Source organism: Oncorhynchus clarkii, chromosome 29 (genome assembly GCF_045791955.1).
Source record: "Oncorhynchus clarkii lewisi isolate Uvic-CL-2024 chromosome 29, UVic_Ocla_1.0, whole genome shotgun sequence".
In the NCBI taxonomy this organism is placed as follows: Eukaryota; Metazoa; Chordata; class Actinopteri; order Salmoniformes; family Salmonidae; genus Oncorhynchus; species Oncorhynchus clarkii.
In genome coordinates, this window is record NC_092175.1 from 3,520,722 (window position 1) to 3,537,441 (window position 16,720).

Consider the following 16,720-nt stretch of genomic DNA (forward strand, 5'->3'; position numbering starts at 1 on the left):
CCCTCCAACGCCGACGCCATGTCCCGTCGGCCCTGTACTGCAGACGGCTGCCGCCACTGTGAGCGGAGAGAGGGACGGGAGAGAGCGCCGTGTGCAGAGGAGGGGGTCTGTGCCACAGTGTGTCGGGCCAGCAGGCCCGTCTGCTGTGAGCTGCAGACTGTCGACGTGGGGGGGCAGCAGCAGGGACGGGACACAGACCTTACAGCCAGTGCTAGAGTGGGTAGAGGCGTGAGGCCATCATGGGAAGAGGTGACAGCACTCTCACTTGCGACCAAAGTGTTGTGGTCAAAGTTTGAGAGACTGCGGCTGGCTGATGGCGTGCTACAGAGGGCATGGAAGGAGTCAGCTACGGGAGAGGAGATGTGGCAGGTGGTGGTCCCAAAAGCATTGCGGGAGGCTGTGCTCCAGAGTACTCATGGGGGGATGGGGACTGGACACTTTGGGGTCCCAAAAACACTCCGCCGCCTCCGCCAAGGCTTTTACTGGGGGCAGCACAAGAGGGATGTGGAGGACTTTTGCCGCCGCTGTGACAACTGCACAGTGAGAAAGGGCCCCCCAGGCCGCTCTCATGCTCAGCTCCAACAGTTCCCAGTGGGGGCTCCCATGGAGAGAGTGGGAGTGGATGTAGTTGGGCCATTCCCCACCACAGACAGTGGAAACCGCTGGGTGTTCACGGCCATGGACTATTTCACAAAATGGCCCGAGGCCTATACTCTGCTTGACCAGGAGGCAGAGACCATTGTCGACACCCTGACAGCGGGGATGTTCAGCAGGTTTGGAGCTGCAGAGTCCATCCACAGCGACCAAGGCAGAAACTTTGAGTCCCGTGTGTTCGCCACCATGTGTGAGAGGCTGGGTATGCACAAGACCCGCACTACTCCTCTCCATCCTCAAAGTGATGGCCTTGTGGAGCGCTTCAACAAAACGCTTGGACAGCAGCTGGCCATCGTCTCTTCCAAACACCAGCGTGACTGGGACAAGCACCTGCCTATGGTCCTCATGGCATGCCGCTCCGCTGTCCAAGACCTCCTGCACGCCTGCCCTCCTCATGCTGGGAAGAGAGATCCGCACCCCTGCAGAGATGGCGTTTGGTCGGTCCGTGGATAGCCCTCATGTTCCCCCAGGGCCGGAGTATGCCCGGAGACTCCAGGACCGCCTGGAGACAGCCCACAGCTGGTGAATGCAGGTGTGAGGCAGAAGAGGAACTATGACGTGCACACCCGGGGAAGGCACTTTGTGGCTGGGGAGCTGGTCAGGGTCTACAGCCAGCCCCCAAAGGAAAAAAGGCAGATGCACCAACTTGGACAGTCACTGCAGTGTCCTGGAGAGGGTAGGGGAGGTTGTTTACCGGGTGCAGCTTCCTCCCAAGGGGGGGAAGGGTGGCACTGCACCGGGACAGGTTAGCCCCATACAGAGGGGCCTCTTCTCCCCAAACCCCAGGGACCCCCACAATTCCCCTCTCTGGCAATGACATTCTCTAGGCACCCACCCCCAGGTGCCGCAGACAAAGCTCCAGACAGCCCACTTCCCCTGTCTCCCTCCCTGTGTCACCGCGTGGTTCCCCTGAGCCACAGACTGTATTCCCCGTTCCCGCTTCCTTGTCCCCCATATCCCTGACTTCATCCCCTGGGTCCCAGAGGGGCAGCCCCCTGCCACGGACGGAGCCCCCTGTTTCACATCTGGACACTGCGACCATCACGGCCATGCAGGCAAAGGAGACCTCTGGGTCGCTTCAGAGACTTTGTTTGTTCCCTCGGGGATGAGGGACTTTGTGGTGGGGGGGGGGGCTGTGTAGGGACCTGCACAGACTGCTGTGTGTTATGTGTTAGGCTATTGGTTGGTTGTGTTGTACTTACCAGTACCCAGTGTTCGACATGCCAATCAACCTGCTATCTGCCAATCACGGGAATGCCTGGAATGCTCTGATGCCAGGCATCCTGGTGGTTGGCAGAGTGGTGTGGAAGGGGGTTGGGCAGGGGGATGGAGCGTTAGAAGTTAAGACCAGGTTTAGCCATTGTTCTTCCTCTTACGTCTGGGTTTAGCCATTGTTCTTCCTCTTACGTCTGGGTTTCACAAGAGAAGGCCAGGGTTGGTTTGTGGGGTATCTTTCATTTATTTGGCGTGGGCTACAGCCAAACAGTAGCCTGTGTAAAGTTGGGTTAATAAACCGTCAATTCGTAAACTCAATTATCTGGACAATTGTTCCTTTGTGATCTAGTCCGGTCATTACAGTAATAAACCCCGTCTAACCTTAACCTCACTTCTAACCTTACACCTAACCCTACATTTTTGTTTTCATACATTTTATGATCTAGACCAATTTGGCTGTTGTAACTAGTGGAAACCGGTAAACACTTCCTCGAGTGGAAATTATGCGATTAGTCGTTCTGTCTGGGGCGGAGTTTTTTCCTACTTTTGGAAGGCGCGTTCTGGCGACCGTGTGTGTGCATGAGCAAAGCCTCTCTTGTTCACGACACGCGCGTTATTCGCACTCTCCACCGTTGAAGGTGGAACGTAACTTTTCTCTTCCCCGAGGAGACATCTGAACAACTGGGAATATATATTCTGTCTCAAACATCTAAGGTGTTCGAAAATCATGTCAGCCTCGGCGGCGAAAGTCGGTAGAAAGGAGAACTCGAATCATGATGGAGCGGACGAGACCTCCGGTAAGAAATGGCGGCCTCCTGTAATGTTACAACGCCATTTTCAGTTGTTTTTACCTGGCAATAGCCATGGCGTATTCATTTGTTTTTAGTTATCACCCGTTTAGTTAGCCTGCCACTAAATGCTTCTTGATGTAGGTTTTAGCCAAATAATTTTGATTGCTCGCACAGTGAGAATGGATCTGCGACCTAACGTTAGCTTACTGACTAGCCCGCTATGCTAACGTTACAACGTTGGAGGCCATGTTGTGCTTTGCACAAGCTCATTGTGCCACGCATGTTTGGGAGGGATTCGCGTTTACTTACAAATGAAAGTAACTAACTTGTTAAGGTTAACTACATTGCACATGTTACATTGTTTTACACGTTTTTTGTTATCTAACGTTAGTTGTTTACGAACTAGCCAGTTAGTAAACTAACATGCGCTAACTAGATAACATTTGTTTTCGTGAGGCCCAACATTCATTGTTGCTCCGCCATTGCGATTTGCACACACGAATGGAAATAACTCAAGAAATTGCAGTATTAGAACTGGCACGGAATGAAAGATAACAGCTAAATATTGCGTTCGTAAGATACATTCTGGCGGATGATACTAGTAACAGGCATGTCGGTGAGGGGCGAAAACAGTCCCAAGCGTGCCCCCTTCATTCAAACCACGCGGCCTTGAGAAACTGCAGGAAGCTGCATCAGTGCTTTGGCTACCTTAGCTAGCGAGCTAACTTCTTGATAGCTCAAGATACTACGAAATATGTTGGAATGCATAGCTACTTATCCCATGGGTACCTCATGCTGAAGTGTTTATGTACCGGACGTGTTTACACTGTTTATTTACAGCCAGCAATATTTTCTGCATAGAAATGCACATCCAATTTCGTCATTGTCTTTTAACAAAATTAAGACCGTATTTCATCTCTCTTCAGAAAAAGAGCAACAGGAAGCTATTGAACACATTGACGAAGTACAGAATGAAATTGACAGGTGAGTTAATTATCCTCACACATTTTCAAGACTGCCCATGTACCTTATGACTATGATCTAATAATATTTTGTGCGTGATTTTCTCCCCTTTAGATTGAACGAACAGGCCAGCGAGGAGATTTTAAAAGTAGAGCAGAAGTACAATAAATTACGCCAGCCATTCTTCCAGAAGCGGTCAGAACTCATAGCAAAAATCCCCAACTTCTGGGTCACAACATTTGTTAACCATCCACAAGGTAAATGCAGATAGTATGCTCTTCTACTACTTCACGTTCTTGATGAATGAAGACTTATTGTAAATGGTCGGATTCTGCACATATATTTTTGTATATATGCCAACCACCATTATCACAGTCTGATGGTTAAGCTGTTGGTATACAAACTGCTGCTGTCCATTGACTAATCTATGGTTGTATTTGTGTTGTCAGTTTCAGCCCTTCTTGGTGAGGAGGATGAGGAGGCACTTCATTACCTTACCAGGGTGGAGGTGACTGAGTTTGAGGACATCAAGTCGGGTTACAGAATAGATTTTGTGAGTTTTTTAATCTTTGTAGGAATTGTGCATGTTATATAATCAGAACAGTGCATTAGTTAACCAGATTCTTGCTTTATTTCTCAGTACTTCGATGAGAACCCGTACTTTGAGAACAAAATTCTCTCCAAAGAGTTTCACTTGAATGAAAGTGGGGACCCATCTTCAAAGTCAACTGAAATCAAATGGAAGGCTGGAAAGGTATGTTTACACATCTACAACCTAAAGTAAATGGTCTATAAAAAAAATTTGAATTTCAATTGCCGTCTGTCATGCTGCAGGAAATCAAAGCAAAATGTATGGTCTTACTGCTTGTGATTATTTTGTAATTTCCTTTGATCTCAGGACTTGACAAAGCGTGCCAGCCAAACGCCAAACAAAGCGGGTAAGAAGAGGCAACACGAAGAACCAGAGAGCTTCTTTACCTGGTTCACAGATCACTCCGACGCAGGGGCAGACGAACTAGGAGAGGTCGTCAAGGATGACATCTGGCCCAACCCGTTACAGTATTACCTGGTATGATTCCATGCTATTGTCTATAGTTCTTTGTTGACTCCCATGGTGTCTTGCTCTGGTAGGCCAGGTAAAGTATTTGCTGTGTTTCTTAGTTATCTAAAATCTATTTGCATTGGGGCCATGGCATTAGACCAAGGGGTCATCTGTAATAGGGTTCTAATGAACATGACTGACAACCATATCCAGCCACCTAGACAACTCAACTGGATGCCTCAATTTCAAACTGAAGATCAGCTCATGCCTACATCGTTGTTAGTTTGTGCTGTGTTTGGGACTCATTAATATATCATCTCTCAACTCTACCAGGTCCCTGACATGGATGATGAGGAAGGGGAAGGTGACGACGATGATGATGACGAAGAGGGCTTGGAAGACATCGATGAGGAAGGAGATGAGGATGAAGGCGAGGAAGATGATGAAGAGGATGGAGAGGTAACTTCCGTTAAACATTTTTTCCCACTATTGTAAAACTGTCCCTGCCTTTTTTATAAATGTTTATGTAGTGGAAGACTGTCGCTTGTAATGTAAGGTGTCTGTCACTTGTCTGGAATGTTAGTCTTTATAGGCATGTGGGTAAATGTGTATCTCTTCTACAGGAGGACGGCGAGGATGATTAAGGTTGAAAGGAACATTCCAACCTACACCTTTCCCTGTTCTTTCCTTTCAATCATCCTTCAACCCTTGGGAGCAAGAATATTTGTTTTCATTTTATTTTTGTATTTTGTGCTCTCTCCTGTTCTACAAGTGTCCGCCTGTCCATACCATGTCTATAGATGCGTTAATTTCCACACCATGCCCATATCAGAAAGCTAGTGGCAATCTGTCATAAAACTACTACACGTGTCCCCGAAGACCAATAAAATTTAAGTACTGGCATTCTGCACGTCATCGTATAGACCAATAATTTTGAATAACAATTTATATATGTATGATATATAAATAAGGTTTCTGTTAAAGTTGTGAGTTGAATAAAGAGGAGTCATGGTGCAGTGATAATAGCATCTCTAGACACCTTTAAAAAAAAATATATATATATATATACATTTTCTTTAACGCAGCGTTTGGGGGGCCTCCTGGAGTTGACAGCTTTTTTTCTTTGTCATGTGTTGTACTAATGGAAAGCATCAGCTTCTTCCTGTCAACTGTTGTAAATGTTTTGGGGTCGATATCTTGGTATGACACAGTTATTGTAGATCGTTAAATGGGGTTTGGTGGGTCGAGTGGGCATTTGGCGCATTTGGGTTTGTTGATTGACTTTTCATTGTAATGTTTTACAGACACCCATGAGGTTTGGAAAATTAAATTTTTAATAAAAACAAAACAATTTCCTCTTGTAATTTTGAGCTTGGCTAATTAACAGGTTATTTATAGAGAAAATAAAGACCATGTATAATCTCATATGGAATCTACACTGGTGTTCTTCTCCACCTTTTCTACTGGAAAACTGTTCATGTTCACATTTAAGTGTACCAGTTGCTTTGTAACGATAAATAAATGTAATACATTCATGTGTAGGGTAGTGTCTGAGTGTATTGACAGTGTTGTGTAGGAGTAAATATCCACTTTATGCTGATCGGGAAAGAATTGGGCGGTAGGTAGCCTAGCGGCTAAGAACGTTGGACCTGTGGTTTAAAGTTGACCGGTTTGAATCCTGGGCCAGGCGTAATTGATCTGGCAACTAGAGGGCTGCTAGGTTCACTTAGGACATTCACCTACCGTTTGGGCCCTTGAGCCAGGTCCTTAAATGGGAAGTTCACTATTACAGCTTGATGTTGGATGTTCTTCACCCAGTTTTCTTTAAAATGCCATTATAAACTTCATCTAACATTAGCTACCACTGGCAAAAAAATGTATGGAGGTGATGTGAGCATGTATAAAATAAAAAGTTTAAATCAACTTCATATTTGGTTTGTTCATCTGGCCATTTTAACCAAAAATTATAAATATGCTCACATGCCCCCATCACTTCTAGCGGAGTTTGTAATGGCTGTTAAAATAACTACTATGGATTACAGTTTTTCATGGCTCAAGACTATTTTCAAGGTGAAGAACCATCTAATATCAAATTGTGACATGGTGAACTTTAATAACCCCACAACATATTCTCCATACAGGGGCAGCTTGTCTCAACAAATGTGTTGTATTATGTGACTGACTGTCTACCTTCTACTGATAATCATATATTTTCAAGATCGTTCTAACCATGAAGATGCCATTTCAAGCATTATTATATAGTTAAAAGACAGCCAGTTTGTCCACTTTAAAGGGTACCTTTTAATACTGGGTTTGAATGGGGGATTCATTCATTTTCAATAGGATCTTTGTCTACTAAAAAATATTTACTGGGGGGGTCCAGAATAGAGGGTTGTCAAACTTATTTTATTTATTTTTTGCTTTGGCGGGGGACCCTTAATGTGTTTTTTCCCTGGTTTACATTTGTTCTTCTGCTCATATTTTCCCTATAAACAATGGCTTGACTTTTTATATTACCCTAATAAAGTTTAGAAAAGTTTGTGAGGTTATGGTGTGGCTATTATTAAGCTTTAGCTAATGCAGCCTATGATATGAAGGCATTGTGCCCCGGTGCTCCAACTGACTCCGACAGTTGAGTTTGAGGTGAGGAAGTCTGTTTCTAGCCTACCAGAGTTACTCCTATAATCTAAAAATATTATGCTTATCTTTATCCAAAATATTCAGCTAGAAGATTTATGAATTTACCCTCCTGTACGTCTATATTTGTATAGCAGACGCAGTAGCCATCTGACAAAGAAATGCATGTTGGAGTCATAGCATGCCACTGGCATATATCTATCTCTCTGGGGTTAGGCCTAAGCTTTTCTCCCATTATATAGGCTATATGTACTGAACTAAAATGTAAACACAACATGCAACAATTATACTGAGTTACAGTTCATGAACAGTCAACTGTGTTTATTTACACTTAACGTGTAAATATTTGTATGAACATAAGATTCAACAACTGAGACATAAACTGAACAAGATCCACAGACGTGACCAACAGAAATGTAATAATGTGTCCCTGAACAAAGGGGGGGGGGGTCAAAATCAAAAGTATCAGTCAGTATCTGGTGTGGCCACCAGCTCCATTAAGTACTGCAGTGCATCTCCTCATGGACTGCACCAGATTTACCAGTTCTTGCTGTGAGTTGTTACCCCACTCTTCCACCAAGGCACCTGCAAGTTCCCGTTCATTTCTGGACGATCCAACAGGTCCCAGAGGTGCTCAATGGGATTGAGATCCGGGCTCTTCGCTGACCATGGCAGAACACTGACATTCCTGTCTTGCAGGAAATTACGCACAGAATGAGCAGTATGGCTAGTGGCATTGTCATGCTGGAGGGTCATGTCAGGATGAGCCTGCAGGAAGGGTACCACATGAGGGAGGAGGATGTCTTCCCTGTAACGCACAGCGTTGAGATTGCCTGCAAAGACAACAAGCTCAGTCTGATGATACTGTGACACTCCACCACAGACCAAGACAGACCCTCCACCTCCAAATCGATCCCGTTTCAGAGTACAGGCTTCGGTGTAACGCTCTTTCCTTCGATGATAAACGTGATTCCGACCATCACCCCTGGTGAGACAAAACTGTGACTCGTCAGTGAAGAGCACTTTTTGCCAGTCCTGTCTGGTCCAGCGAAGGTGGGTTTGTGCCCATAGGCGACTTTGTTACCAGTAATTTTTGGTGAGGACCTGCATTACAACAGGCCTACAAGCCCTCAGTCCAGCCTCTCTCAGCCTATTGCGGACAGTCTGAGCACTGATGGAGGGATTGTGCGATCCTGGTGTATCTCGGACAGTTGTTGTTGCCATCCTGTACCTGTCCCGCAGGTGTGATCATTAATTGTTTATGGTTCATTGAACAAGCATGGGAAACAGTGTTTAACCCCTTTACAATGAAGATCTGTGAAGTTATTTAGATTTTTACGAATTGTCTTTGAAAGACAGGCTCCTGAAAAAGGGATGTTTTGCTGAGTTTATAAAGAAATCAGTCAAATGACATGAATTCATCAGGCCCCAATCTATGTATTTCACATGACTGGGCAGAGGCGCAGCCATATCAGAATGAGTTTTTCCCCACAAAGGGGCTTTATTACAGACAGAAATACTCCTCAGTTTCATCAGCTGGTCAGGTGAAGAAGCCGGATGTGGAGATCCTGGCTGGAGTGGTCTGCGGTTGTGTACTGCCAAATTCTCTAAAACGCCGTTGGAGGCAGCTTATGGTAGAGCAATTAACATTAAATGATCTAGCAACAGCTCTGGTGAACAGGAGAAATGCTCACTAATGGGGATGTAAACAAATTTGTGCACAAAATGGAACATTTCTGGGATCTTATCTTTCAGCTCAAGAATCGTGGTACCAACACTTTATATGTTGCGTTTATATTTTTGTTCAGTGTATATATATATATTAGTATATTTATTAAAATATGAATATCATACAGTGGACACCAACGCCTTTTCATAGGTTGCACCTTTGTCACTCGATCTCGTCATGCCATTGTTATGAACGTTCTCTCTCTACCGGTGGCGCAATAGTCTAATAAGCTATAGAGGCTAACGACTGTTTAGTGTAAGTTACACTATAGTGCTTGGAAATACGATGACATTGCTAAAGTAGTCAAATGTTTAGTAGGAAACAACTTTGACAGTATTATCATGTCGTCAAATTTACTTTAGACAGCTGGCAATGTCATTAGCTAGCAAAGTTATGCTAACGTTAGCTAGTTAAAACCAGGTGACCTCCCCTCAATTTTAGCTAACTAGCTAACGTTATACTGTAAAGTCAATATGGTGATATCAAGATAATGACAAAAGGTTTTCCTTCAAATTATTTGCCTCCTTTTGAATGGCATTGTATCTCCAAGCCACTGTAATGCACTTTTGATGAAATCTTCATCAGCGCTCATTGATGATGCATTAAGTAGAATGCTCAGTTGGGTGTCAGTACAACACTAAAGTTCAAAACAATATTGTGACGAAACATGCAACCCATGAATAGGCCTTTGCATGCAATGCCCTGATACATTTAGTGCTCAAATGTCTGACAGCAGAATCGTGAGGTGGACAATTATTGTTTTAGGAAAGTAGCATAACCCCCCCCCCCCCAAAAATAAAAATTGTCTATAAAGTTTTGCATATGCTATACATCGAAACACAAGGAACAGTGTTTTAGTCATTTGTTATAGGCTGTTTTTAAGGGCACATAAATGTGGCTCATTTGGCCAACATCCCTCATTTATTGATTGTGCTGGCTGCACCAGGTTGGATCTGAATGCATATGGATGTCCATAACATTTCTCAAATGTCTGGTAAATTAAAATCTTCCAGGTCATGTTGTTCGGTGTCAAATTTTCCTAAAATAAATTTTGAAATTGCATATTGTTTTTATGAAGATATTAGAATAATCACATGAAAATCTGTCGCCAATTGGATGGAAACCTAGCTATAGACACCCTAAAGACTCTGGCAAGTGCACTAGTCCAGTGTCACTTTGATTATGCACATCATGGATCACCAGCAGCCACAGACATCTAAAGAATAAGCTACCAGCCAAACAAGCTTGTAGGAATTGTACTTAAACACACCCCTCATACTCATCTGGAGGTTGAGCTTATTTTCATCTCTTGCTCTGTAATGTGTCTGTATCTATGTAATTGTATATGACTATATGTTTTAAAAAAAATAGGGACCACAATGGAATTAAGTCCCCGACTTTATTGTTCAATGTTGGTCACTTTAAGAAATATATTTCTGTGTGTATCATTTTTTTACTGACATGAAATCAATCAATCCAAACTGTGCAGTGGCCAACATCAGACCGGTTCGATCCCGGACTGTTTCACAACCGGCCGTGATCGGGAGTCCCATATGGGCAGCGCACAATTGGCCCAGCGTCGTCCGGGAAAGGGGGGGGTTTGGCCAGGTGTCAAGCCAAGCTTGGGTAAACCTGGGTAAGCCTGCAAGGTAGGGAGGGATGTATTTGTTTGTGTTTGTTTGAGATTTACATAGTCTATATTCATTGCTGTGTTGAAAACGCAAACCATGATATTGAAGTGCCCGAAGTCGGTATGCTTTGTTTATGGTTATGTGGCGCATTGCCACAGAAACTTGTTGGTGGAAAATTTGTTGCATATATTCTATATAATTATAAATATGCATGTATTTATTTATTTGAAATGTAACCTTTATTTAACTAGGCAAATCAAATCACATTTTATTGGTCACATACACATGGTTAGCAGATGGTAATGCGAGTGTAGTGAAATGCTTGTGCTTCTAGTTCCAACAGTACAGTAATATCTAACAAGTAATCTAACATTTCCCCAACAACTACCTAATAGACACAAATCTAAAGGGGTGAATGAGAATATGTACATGAGCGATGGCCAAGCAGCATAGACAAGGTGCAGTAGATGGTATAAAATACAGTATATACATGTGATATGAGTAATGTAAGATATGTAAAGTGACTAGTTATCCATTTATTTAAGTGGCCAGAGATTTGAGTCTATATGTTGGCAGCAGCCTCACTGAGTTAGTGAGGGCTGCTTAACAGTCTGATGGCCTTGAGATAGAAGCTGTTTTTCAGTCTCTCGCTCCCAGCTTTGATGCACCTGTACTGACTTCGCCTTCTGGATGATAGCGTTGTGAACAGGAAGTGGCTCAGGTGGTTGTTGTCTTTGATGATCTTTTTGGCCTTCCTGTGACATCGGGTGCTGTAGGGGTCATGGAGGGCAGGTAGTTTGCCCCTGGTGATGCGTTGTGCAGACCGCACCACTCTCTGGAGAGCCTTGCGGTTGAGCTCGACAGGATGCTCTCGGTTGTGCATCTGTAAAAGTTTGTCAGGGTTTTGGGTGACAGGCCAAATTTCTTCAGCCTCCTGAGGTTCTTCACCACACTGTCTGTGTGGGTGGGCCATTTATTTTTTATCTGTGATGTGTAGGCCCAGGAACTTACAACTTTCCAGTGCTAGCAAGTCAGTTAAGAACAAATTCTTATTTATAATGACAGCCGACACTGGCCAAACCCGGACGATGCTGGGCCAATTGTGTGCCGCCCTATGAGACTCCCAATCACGGCTGGTTGTGATACAGCATGGAATCAAACCAGCATGTCTGTAGTGACGCCTCTAGCACTGAGGTGCAGTGCCTTAGACCGCTGTGCCACTCGGGAGCCCATCAAAATGTTGAAAATCTGACTTCCCCCTAGCTAATCATTGTCTGCAGCCGGCTCTGATCGTAGTGTAATGAAACATTCAGGGAGAGTGAGCTTGTCTGCGGGTGGTCGGTGAACCCTCAACCTTCTGGCCCGTAGCCCTGCTTGGCATCGACTGTGCCACAAAAGTATGCTGAAGTGGCAAAGTCGATATCCACTTTTATAAACACAGTGTTTCTACAGTTATTATTTGTGCTCCTAAACATTATTTTAAGTTCATTCTGAGGGGTTAGGGTGTTCAATTTATTTTACAGTACAAGGGGACGGTCATGTGAAAATATATGTAACTTTGGGGAGTGGATGCATTTTTTTATGACACCTTGAGTTGGACCAGCCCCTCCCCCCAGTACATTTCGATCTGTCCCTAAGCAAGTTCTGTCACAGCTTTCAATATCCAGATCTGGCATTTCTTCAAAGTAGTCAAATCGAAGTTTATTTGACATACACACAGGATACAGTAAAGTGTACGTACACATCGTACAATGAAATTCTTACTTGCTAGATCTCTCAAACAGTGCAGCAACTTCGGCTGACTCGTGGCAGTTGAGAATTCTACCACTGAATACATATGAGAAGGTAATAGTATTCGAACACGGCCCAGAGAATGTGACCCTCTTAGGTCAGATCTAGCTTGCGTGCAAGTCTCCTTGTCACTCGTTTGTCATGACAAAAAATTGTCTTGACAATCATGTAAGTACATTTATATGCACACTAATAATTAAAGTGATTATGGCAGTAGGCCAAGTATGGCATCAGTCATGTAAACACCTTACTCTGCTTATCTTAATCTGAGTACGGTCATAATCTAAGTAAGCATACGACGATAAAAAAAACAGTTTTTTTGAGCAATCTTTCGAATTATTAGGATATGTAAACACCTTAAAGTGGCACTCCAGTCTCATTTTCACCCTGTTTAACACCTGATTTACATAACAAAAGGCCCATCTCAGTAGGTGGTCCAGGGAAGTCATGACATAGCACAAGGGGGGTGGGGCTTTCCTCTTTAGTTATCAATTGTTCCTCAAGCAAGGGAGAATGACGACATACACTACCATTCAAAAGTCTGGGGTCACTTAGAAATGTACTTGTTTTTGAAAGAAAAGCAATTTTTTTGTGCATTGAAATAACATCAAATTGATCAGAAATACACTGTAGACATTGTTAATGTTGTAAATTACTATTGTAGCTGGACATTTTTTTTAATGGAATATCTACAAAGGTGTACAGAGGCCCATTATCAGCAACCATCACTCCTGTGCTTCAATGGCACGTTGTGTTAGCTAATGCAAGTTGATCATTTAAAAATTCAAATTGATCATTAGAGACCCCTTTTGCAATTATGTTAGCACAGCTGAAAACTGTTGTCCTGATTAAAGAAGCAATCAAATTGGCCTTCTTTAGACTAGTTGAGTATCTGGAGGATCAGCATTTGTGGGTTCGATTACAGGCTCAAAATGGCCAGAAACAAATAACTTTCTTCTGAAACTTGTCAGTCTATTCTTGTTCTGAGAAATGAAGGCTATTCCATGTGAGAAATTGCCAAGAAACTGAAGATTTCGTACAACGCTGTGTACTACTCCCTTCACAGAACAGAGCAAATTGGCTCTAACAATTTGGGGACGAACAATGCCTTTTCCAGCATGATGGAGCACCTTGCCATAACGCAAAAGTGATAACTAAGTGGCTCGGGGAACAAAACATCGATATTTTAGGTCCATGGCCAGGAAACTCCCCAGACCTTAATACCATTGAGAACTTGTGGTCAATCCTCAAGAGGCGGGTGGACAAACAAAAACCCACAAATTCTGACAATCTCCAAGCGTTGATTATGCAAGAATGGGCTGCCATCAGTCAGGATGTGGCCCAGAAGTTAATTGACAGCATGCCAGGGCGGATTGCAGAGGTCTTGAAAAAGAAGGGTCAACACTGCAAATATTGACTCTTTGCATCAACTTCATGTAATTGTCAATAAAAGCCTTTGACACTTATGAAATGCTTGTAATTATACCTAAATACACTGAAGCAGCAAACTTTGTGGAAATTAATATTTGTGTCATTCTCAAAACATTTGGCCACGACTGTACATTAGAGTGTCTTGTTTGAGAAGCAGATGCCTCACAAGTCCTCAACTGGCAGCTTCATTAAATAGTACCTGCAAAACACCAGTCTCAGCATCAACAGTGAAGAGGCGACTCCGGGATGCTGGCCTTCTAGGCTGGCCTTCAGCTATTTCCAGCTACATTAGTCATTTACAACATTAACAATGTCTACACTGTATTTCTGATCCATTTGATGTTATTTTAATGGATAAAACATGCTTTTCTTTCAAAAACAAGGACATTTCTAAGTGACCCCAAACTTTTAAACGGTAGTGTACATCGGGTTAGTGCTGGTTAGAGCCTGTTTTTCATCAATAACTAGGGTACGGTAGTGCTCGGGTATCACAAAATGTATTACTAACATTTTGAAGCTGAGCATTTGCTCATGCTCTGTTGCGTAGTACAGTCATATCTGACTAAGATCTTAACTTTGTGTCAGAAGTGCTTCAACCTCGTCAATTATAAAACAGGAGAGATTCTTTTTCAGAAAATAATGTTCCTTGAGTTCTAGAGTGACGAAAAGTAGTTAACAGCTCACTACTCTCTCATGTCTTGTCATTGAGCAGAGCAGCCCAAGTGGAGCTGTTGCTATGGATGGATACTCACCAACTCAGAGCTGCCACAGTGTACCGCAGTATGAGTCACAATACCCATAAAACATAGTGGTCAAACAAGGAAGTATTTCCAATCGTTTCTCCACAATTCTCCACATTTTTCCCCGTAGGGGATTTTAGAAACACAATAAGTGCTTGACATTTTGATAATTGTGTAAATCTCTCTAGAAAAAGTTGACTTTTATCAATATATTCTTGAACTGTCTTGTGCAAGTTTTAAATTGACACAATACCTGTTAGCAAAGGTGTCAGCTAGAGATGATGTGCAGGAGCTTGCAGGGATTTGTCGTCTTGCATGATGTCTACTTTGATGCTAAATAGCATTTACGAATCTGAGGGTAAATATAGATGAATGTATTGATAAAAGTCACCTTGTCCGAGAGAGATTTACATGGTTATCAAAACATCACACCAAGGTGAACCTACACAAAACACACTCCTTAATGTAAGTGTTTCTAAAATTCCCCCTGGGTAAATGAATGGTGGAAAAACAATTGGAACCATTTCCCTGTTTCCCCACTAGGTTTTCGGGTATTATGACACCTTCACTGTGGGGCTCTATGAGCAGGAAGCGAGTGACAGGCAGAGAGGAGCAGCTAATGGATTTACTAACGAATTAAGTTATTTCTGATTTAGGGCAGGATGTGTATTCATGGATGCCAAGGGAATCCAGGCTTCCCCCAATCTGTTGTCTCTGCGTTTCATAATTGTCCTTACATTCACCAGAGGATGATTATATTTTACCGGAGAAAGCATCCGAGAGAACAAAACAGCACCCCTCTGTATCTGTATATGTAGGCCATATATCTGATGGTGTATGGTCCAAAAGAGTAGGACATTGTCGTAGCATTGAATGCAAGGGAAGCCAGCAAGCATTTGGCCTCCCTTGATCATTTTTTTTATCAGCATTGTGCTAAACTAAGTGAGCTCAACTGTAAATGGTCCTGGCGCTCCAAAAAAAAAGCGTCAAGAGAAGTCAGTTTTGATTTGGCTTCACTCCAATCATATAACATCGAGCAGTACGTCATTGACAGAAACAACTTGAATTGTTGTGTTGTTGTCCTCCGGAAAATGGGCCCTATCCTAAATTTGCCATGGATGGAGATAGGGATTTGGACTTGTGGTTTTATTAAATTCTCTGTACTAGCCAATGATTATAATGGCAATGCTATTCCAACCATAAATTCATACATTGTGCCCCTGGTCTGAGAAGATGGAAATTCAATATGTAGTTAGATGTAGAAGGCTAATGTTAAACTAGTTAACATTGCCCGTGAAAGGAAGTTAGGCTAGCGAGCAAGCATTTTAGCCAGGTAGCCTAGGGAAAGGTACGAAGACACGCGCGCACACACACACACACACACAGATAAATCCAAACCATGGACAGCCACATCATATTTAGCTTACGTTGATTGGACTAAGTTGTTTTTGGTATCTTTTAGTTGCCACTGTATTAGACTAAGCCTAGGTGATTTGATGATGTTGAAATGTTGAAGTTGAAATAGTGCTGAAACAGTGGAGGCAGCAACTGTTTTTTTTTTTTTGCGACTTGGGTTCTATGGTTATAAAAGTTGTTTGGTAGTCTGAAAATGTTGGAAACATTAACTTGCTTGACCATGCTGTAGGTCATGTAACTTTGTTACATGCAATATGCTTTGTGGACTTCACAGGACAGAGGTTGCTCTCTGGTTTTGTGATGAAACAAAGGTGTGGGTGAATTTATTCTGCCACTTTGTCTTCTTATTGTCTCGGCCTTAGGCCAATATATCACAGTCGCAAGGCATATGAACTAACAAGTTATAGAGCAAACAACACAATTATCACAACACATCGCTACTGTACATTTGGCAGAAGCAATCAAGCCTGGGTAGGGTAGGGCCTGAATGTCGCAGGCAGATCAGTTAGCTTAGTAGCCCAATGACTGGCAGATGTCAATATTGAGTCGTTTCAATATCGCCATCTGTCGGCCTATGGGCTATTAGCTAAGGTTTTAACTCCAGTGTCAATATTCATGTTTACATTTCATAAACATAACATGGACACTGGAGTTAAATGCTTAGCTTACAGATCAGCAAG

At 43.0% G+C, this 16,720-nt stretch overlaps 1 protein-coding gene across 1 annotated transcript; it reads left to right on the forward strand.

The window, feature by feature from the left end:
• The first annotated feature begins 2,297 nt into the window (after positions 1-2,297).
• Positions 2,298-6,090, forward strand: LOC139387975 (protein SET-like). Its single transcript, XM_071134426.1, has 8 exons — positions 2,298-2,666; positions 3,587-3,644; positions 3,738-3,880; positions 4,073-4,176; positions 4,264-4,377; positions 4,522-4,692; positions 4,999-5,124; positions 5,289-6,090. Exons 1-8 carry the CDS (start codon positions 2,597-2,599, stop codon positions 5,307-5,309), a joined length of 807 nt encoding a protein of 268 aa, XP_070990527.1. The 5' UTR covers positions 2,298-2,596; the 3' UTR covers positions 5,310-6,090.
• The last annotated feature ends 10,630 nt before the right edge of the window (positions 6,091-16,720 follow it).